General features: G+C 58.9%; 1 protein-coding gene across 4 annotated transcripts in view; it reads left to right on the forward strand.

Moving 5' to 3' along the window:
• The first annotated feature begins 2,499 nt into the window (after positions 1-2,499).
• LOC113213791 (matrix metalloproteinase-14) overlaps positions 2,500-7,122 on the forward strand; it is a 47,522-nt gene continuing 42,899 nt past the window's right edge. For 3 of the 4 annotated variants that reach the window (XM_052268014.1, XM_052268015.1, XM_052268017.1), the window contains exon 1: positions 2,500-3,329. In XM_052268014.1, coding sequence (XP_052123974.1) covers positions 3,216-3,329 — 114 coding nt within the window. In that variant the 5' untranslated portion in view covers positions 2,500-3,215. The remainder of the gene's footprint in view (positions 3,330-7,122) is intronic. The other variant, XM_052268016.1, reaches the window with a different exon arrangement.

The raw sequence follows: 7,122 nt of genomic DNA on the forward strand, positions 1-7,122 counted from the left end.
GGGGGGGGCTGGGCTGTGCCCGGCAGTACCAGGGCACTACCGACGTGTTTTGCTCAAAGAACTACATAGCAGAAGACGTCGTTCGACGCTTATAGAACTTTTCCCACACTGACGTGCGGAGCACGGCACCCTCGTGCACCCTGACAAACATTTGCGAAAAGCTGCCGTTTGTGTGCTGACTCCGATGCGCCTTCATCAAGCTGTTGTTGCCCACATTCCTAGTAACAACCAGTCCTAAAAGACGCCGGGGCAAGAGGTCGTCATCGAGTCGTTCAACCTCTTTCTGCGAAGTCACACACTTCACCGTTATTGAGAGCGGCCCCCCGCATCGCAGGCTCCCGGTCCAGGAGTACTCGGAACAGGAATTCCCGCCATGGGTGCCCCAATGACTGCTGCCGCTAGCAGCAGCTGATAAACAGTCGAGAAAACCAAGCCAAGTTCGAGGAACTGAGCTTGTTTCCGCTGGTTCGCCTGGTCAGACAAGTTTTGATTCAGCAGCAAAGCTACCTACGACGAAGTCCGAACATGAATGAACATTACATATTTTCTTTGGTTGCCTCTCATGTCTGTCCACGTAATTCGTTACTTGAGAGGTCTACAGTCGCGAAAACAGGAGAACAAAAAACCTATAAAGAACGGTCATCTGGCCGAAATCTCCACACAAGTTAGTTCTCATACCAACATGTTTGCTGCAATTTTACTGACTGCCGCATTGTTTAGCCTCCCGCTGCAGATTAGACCTTTGGAGATGCATAATCTGATGATGTTCGGTTGCAGATGAGTGTCGGTGTGACAGCTCCGCCCGCCAGGCGCGAGGGGTGGCGTGTCCCGATGCTCGTGACGCACCGCGGTGCGTTTAGTTCGATGCGTCTTCTCGTCATAACGCGTCGCATCGGTTTTGAAGGTCGCGCGCGCCCCATGGAGCGTCGTGAGCCCGCGAGGCCTGTCAAATTAATGCTTGGCCGCCCGTGGGCCGTTTCGATTGTTGGTTAAACATTTAACTCGGGCCTAAGAAATCTCTTGAGATTATAACATCTCGATTCGACTTTCTTAAAATTTCTGTCCGTATTATACACATTCCTTCAGCTGTAAGGTGTGGACAAAAATATTTTTTCGCCGGAACTTACAAATCATGTTTGTACCAGGTGGCTGATTACATACTTCTGTAGCAGTCATATTGTACCGCACGCACAAGTGCGGGCGGGCTTGCCCATCGCCCCTGTCCACGGCGCCTTACAAGCCGAGCGATGAATCATGGGAATCGCAAAACAGGAGTTACGACAAGATTTTCACTGAAAACTGTGTAATGACCTATGTCGATCACTACATCACAGTTTTTCTGGAATATTTTCTGAGTGAGCTGTCAGATTTAGTTTTCGCACCGTCGAATTTCCCGTAAAATTTCCAATCAAACAGGTCTACACGTGACAGGGTTCTGAACAAAGGTTTTCTAAGAACATGCAAGTTAAACTTGACAAAGGGGTGACCGGGAGGTGACAATCGAGGGATCATAATCAATGAGGACGCATTGAAATAGGGGGTTACGACCAAGCCCAATTAGTTCATTCTGCTGAAGCTCCTGATAAGAAACTCGTCTTCTGTCGTTGTTATACTGTACAATACCACCATGCATTCGTGCTCCTGGGTTGGCTACAGGTCAAACGGATAGTCCAAGGAGTAGTCCGTTTTTTTTTTACGTAATCATTCGGCAAATTACGGCAGCTCAGCCCCTGCGAGACTCGGTGTAGGCCACCCCGCAGTACACGCATGCGCTGCAGGCGAGATGTTGCCTACCTATCAGGCGCTTACGAGGTATCACAGCCAGTGTCTCATATGGCTTGGCTAGTTTCCGATGAAGTTTGTAAGTCGATGTCGAGTAGACACTGACAATTGGAAAACTGAACCTCACTTCACCCGCACTGTTTTCAGAACAGAGGGAAATGACTTGGGTAATCCATTAGGCACGGTCTTTAATTGTCAATCCGAGGTAATCCAGGGTGATTCGGGGGTAAACCGAGAGTAATCTGAGGTTAATCTCGGGCGTAACACGGTTTTAATCCGGAGTGATCAAGGGTAACCCGTCGTACATGGAATCTCAGACTCGTGTTAACCGCGAATAAGTCAAAAGGGGTTGTTATTGAATGCGATGTATTTGGAACCGGAAGTTCCCAATGTAGTTTATCCGTGTCTTATTTCACCTTTCAACTGCAAGACTATGTTATGATTTACTTAGTCTACTCTGTCACAGCTCGCAACAAACACAGCACCACTCTGTTCTGTACCCCTTGTATCGCTACCGCAGATTTAGTGCCAACGATACACAAAGACACAAGACCCACACACAAGCCCGCACACAGTTGTTGGAGACTGCTGCCAAGGGTGCATGATGGTGTCCCCCTCCCGCATCGCACTCCTCACGCCCGCGCGCGCGCTCACACACACACGTGCACACCTGCCAATGTTATAAAAGCTCGGGCGCGCGCGCGGCGACGCTTCAGTGACTCCGCGTCTCTCTCGCGAGCTGCCCCGCGCCCCCCGCGCCGAGCACCGCGTGCTGATTGGAGCAGACGCTCTAGCAGCACGACGTGGTCGTCTCCTTGGAGTCCCCGTGCGGGAGCCCGACAATCGACTCGTGCACGGCAGGGCAGGCCGGCAGGCGCAGCACAACCGCCACCACCGCAGCAGCAGCAGCCGCAGCAGCAGCAGCCGCAGCAGCAGCAGCCGCAGCAGCAGCCGTAGCAGCGTAGCGGGGCTCAGCGGGCAGCTCGCGGCGCCCAGCCATCCGTCCGGCCAGGCCAGCCGCCGCCGCCGCCGGCCGCAAAGCGCTCAGCAGGCAGTGCCAGTCCAGCCGCAGCAGCCCGCGACGTCGGGAGCGTGCAGCACCAGGGCGCACTCCTCCGCGTGGTGCCCGCCGCCAGTGCCCGCCGCCAGTGCCAGTGCAGCCGCAGTGCAGCCGCAGTGCAGGCCGGCGCACAGAGGCGACTCTTCGCGCGCGCCGCCCCCCGCAGGCCCTCGCGCAGGTGGACCCCCCGCGCCGACCCGAGCCGAGCCGCGGCGCCTTATCTTATCTCCGCGAGCTTCGGGCGCAGCTCATCGACGGGGACCTCCTCCCCCCCGGGAGTGCACCCAGTGCCCGCACCAGTGCCCGTCGTCCGCGCCGCGCCGGCAGGCGTCCCGTCCCCGCAGTGACAGTGACCGGCACCCCCAGCACCACCATGACCATGGCCCTGTACGGGCTGCTGCTCGTCAGCGCGGCCACCGTCGGCACGGCCCTCAGCGCCGGGACCTCGTCGTACGCGGACTCGGTGGCCACCGACACCACAGCGATGGTGAGTCTCTGCCGCTGGCGAGTGATTGTGTGTGTGTGTGTGTGTGTGTGTGTGTGCGCGCGCGTGCGCGTGGGTGTGTTGGTGTGGGGGAGGGGGCGTGGCTGATGTAGGGTTCACCGCGCCTAGCCCGCCCTTCTAGCCACCCAGCCACCCTGTGTGCCGCGAAGGCTGTCACCGGCCTAGTCTCGGAGTCGTATGGAGGCTGTGCTCTCACACCACCGGGTTGGAGCAAGGAGGGCGAGGGCACCAGACCGGAGTGGTGGCGAGGGCGAAAGCATCCCAGATCTGCTCCGATCAGTATTTTTCTCGTACTCTGTCAAGGCATCCCGGCGGTCCTTGAATGAATAATCTGCCGGATATCACTTTACTTTGTTATCTCTCGGAAAACCCGTTCCGCCGAGCAACCTGCCCCGCCTCGCCACACCCACCGCGTCGCGCCCAAGAGCCTTTGTAGTCCCCTCTTCCTTCTTTTCCCTCCAAACTGCGCGCCGGGGCCCGGCCCGTGACCACCCCCGGGAACCCCTCCGGACACGTTTTCCCAGACCGGTTGAGTAGAATGTCATTGACACATTGCGTGGTCGCAACCCTGCCCCTGCCATGCTGTGGCCGGCTTATTATTTTCTCGCCCGGATTGGCATTGTGCTGTACGATTACGACTCGGGATCAACTTCGAGTACCTTCGAGCCTACGTGACTTCCTTTCCCGTACAGTCCGCACGTCTAGCCAACCCTTCATGAAATCTGCCGTGTTGTCAACAAAAGCGTCGTCACACTCACACGGATTGTTTTTTTTTTGCGTTGCACTGTATGGGGCATCTTCGCGCCGATCCTCGCAAGCAGGCGCCGCCGCCGTCCCACACCCATTCGTTCCATCCAAGAAGACGAGGGTCCTAGGAGGCTACGCGCGCTCAGCGGCGCGGCCGCCAGCGGTGCCCCCCGGCGACGGCCCCCGGCGGGATGAGTTGGGCCCTGACCTGCCCAGGCATGAAGGGCGCCCGCCCGCCCGCCAGGCCCGCCCGTCCCGGCCGTGGCCGCCGTGGCACCGTGACCAGCCCGCCCGGCCCAGCCCCGCCCGCTCCAGACCAATCCCGTTTTGGGGGTTGATTATGTCCATTATGCACAGTTTGCGCACTGCTGCCCGGCCAGCCCGGCCATGGCGGGGGTCGGGGTCGGATTCGGATGTGGTTGTCAGGTGCGATCGGCCCTGCGCCCTGCGGTGGCGGCCTGCTGGCGCGCTCGGTAGCCGTTCAGTTAGGTTCGGTGGCGCCCGCGGCCCGGCGCACCGCCGCGCGCCGCCGCGACACGCCGGGTACTTTTCTGCATCATTAAACGCGGCCCGGCGTGGACGTCGTGGAGGTGGACCCGCGGGCAGGCAGCCCTTAGGGAGACTTGGTGTTGTGAAAGAGAGCGAAGGTTGGGTTGCGCGCCCTCGCCCTGGTCCATGCTCCAGTGCCCCGTGGGGCGGGCGGCCTGGTGGCCCCGCCGCCGCCGTACTCGCCACTCGCCCAGCCCTCGATTTGAAGTCGACTGAGCCAAGCGCGCCGCCAGCCAGGCCGTTGCGCTTTAAGGGCGTTTAGGTCATCGCTCAGACCCAAAGGACCGTAGTAGTAGTTGGGAGGGAGAGGGGGAGTGGGTGCTGCTGCTGCTACTGCTACTGCTGTTAAAGGAAGCAGGACTGGGCGGTTGCGCTGGGGGGCGCTGAAAGAGCAAGTGTTTGTCACCTGCAAATCGAGAGCAGAAAGCACCCCTCCCGGCGCCGAACTCATTCGGCGGACAGCAAAATAAAAAAAAAAGTAATTGAAAACATTCTGCCTCTTCAGCTCGCTCAGCGAGATGAGTTTCTCACCGACCCGCCCCCGCTCTCACAGCTCGTGCAATATGAGTTATCCGCGATGATTTCCCCACACCATCACAAAAGCCACCAAGCCCGGGCCGCGTCAGTATAATATGAAGTCCGAAAAACGTGAAAACAACAATAAGTAAAAACTCGCTCTGGGTGTTTTCATCTCTGTCTCTGTCACCTACACTCTCTTTGTCTCGTGTCTGTCATTCTCTCTCTCTTCTGTCGCTCCCCCGGTCTGTCTGTCTATCTGTCTGTCTGTCTGTCTGTCTGTCTGTCTGTCTGTCTGTCTGTCCGTCCGTCCGTCCGTCCGTCTGTCTGTCTGTCTGTCTGTACCCCCCCTCCCCCCCTCTCTCTCGTATTCGCTAGCTGCGGGACGCGGACTGTGACGCATCAGTGGCAATCGAAAACGAGCCACCGTCCGCTCCTCCCCCTCCTTTCCCTCGCCGTGCTCCGCTGGGCGCCACCTCCATCGTCAGTGTGGTGTGATGGGTGTGCTATAGTGCAGTATGTCCGGGCTTGACTGGCACAGCCTACATTGGACGAGCACAGCCTGCCCTTCTGGTCACATAATGGGAAATGCTCAGATGGGTAGCCACAGTCGGTATTGTGAACACACCACAGCCGGCGGCATCCTTGGGTCGTCACAGCTCAAGTACGCTTCGTCCGAAAAATCGGTCCGATCCTAGAGCTTAAGACGCATGTCCAAGATTAGACTAGTTGGAATCTTCCCTGCTTAACTGTTCAACTCTGTTCACCCCCGAGGCGTGTAACGAAGTTGTCAAACGCTGGTAATTGCGCGTCGGTCGAGTTGAACACTCGAGATGTCTGTGTGACCACATCGCGCGGTGGAGTTCGTTTGGCACGCTCCAGTAAGCTCCCACCAGGGCTGCATTCAGACGGCCTCTTGTCCTGCTCTTTCTTTCGCCTTTGCGGAGTCCCCGTGTACAGTGAGTGAGCCGCGCCTGGTGTACAAATCGCTTTGCCGGCGTTACTGCTTGCGCTAATCCGGTGGATATTGCGGAGTGTCGTGGCGTAGCGTGGCCGTCACATAACCGGGCGGCCCGGGCAGGCGTGGGAGGGGAGGAGTGGGGGTCCCCGCCGGAGGGCACCCTATCAGAGCTCCACGGCTGTCCTCCGCGACTGCTGTGCACTCTGCATGGACCCGTCTACGAACACCTGTTGCGCGGGTTCGAAGAGCGTGATGGGGCGGCACTGTTGTGCACCGGGGATCGCGGGCGGGGGAGCGGCCCGGCCCGGGCTGGTGCACGCCGCCCTGGCCCCGCCCGCCACTCGGCGTCTCTTCTCGTCCCGCTCGCGGAGCGCGGAGCCGCGAGGAGGTGAGGAGGAGTGAGAGAGTGAGTCACTCGCCCGCTCCCCGCCCCACACCCCTCCGACCGCGAGACCAAGGAATGTGACGAACACACATAATGTCGGAGGACTACTGGCTGCCGCCAGAGCTTCCATCAGCGCAGCGAAGACGAGCGCACGATGATGACGAGCGAAATAACTTCGCGGAAAAAGGCCAATATTGGCGAGATACAGCCGCGAAAACGTTTCCATCAGCAGGAAACGGGAGTGGTGAATTATTTATGAGGAAGAGGCAGAGTACAAAGTAAACATGATTTGCGGTGGTGGCGAAAAGTGAGGCTTTACTCGTCACCATCCCCGTGTCTATTTGCCTTCTGGCGACCGAATACTTGTAGTCGGAGAGCTTTCGGTCTTCCGCTCGCAGCCACGCCCGGGAAGAAGTGTACAGTCTGACAGTACTTGCTGCCTGGAGGAAGGCGGGTGTGCGGGGCGAGGCGTCGGCTTCTCCGCTGACCGCTCGCGTGCTGCGGGGCGGGGCGGGGCGGGGCGTGCCTGGTACTCTACTCGCGGGCGGACGGACGGAAGGCGGTCTGCACAGACGCTGGTACAGACGTCCGCACGAGCTGGACGGACGGGAGGCGGG

This window comes from Frankliniella occidentalis, unplaced genomic scaffold (assembly GCF_000697945.3).
Source record: "Frankliniella occidentalis isolate FOCC.00 unplaced genomic scaffold, Focc_3.1 Scaffold62, whole genome shotgun sequence".
NCBI lineage: Eukaryota > Metazoa > Arthropoda > Insecta > Thysanoptera > Thripidae > Frankliniella > Frankliniella occidentalis.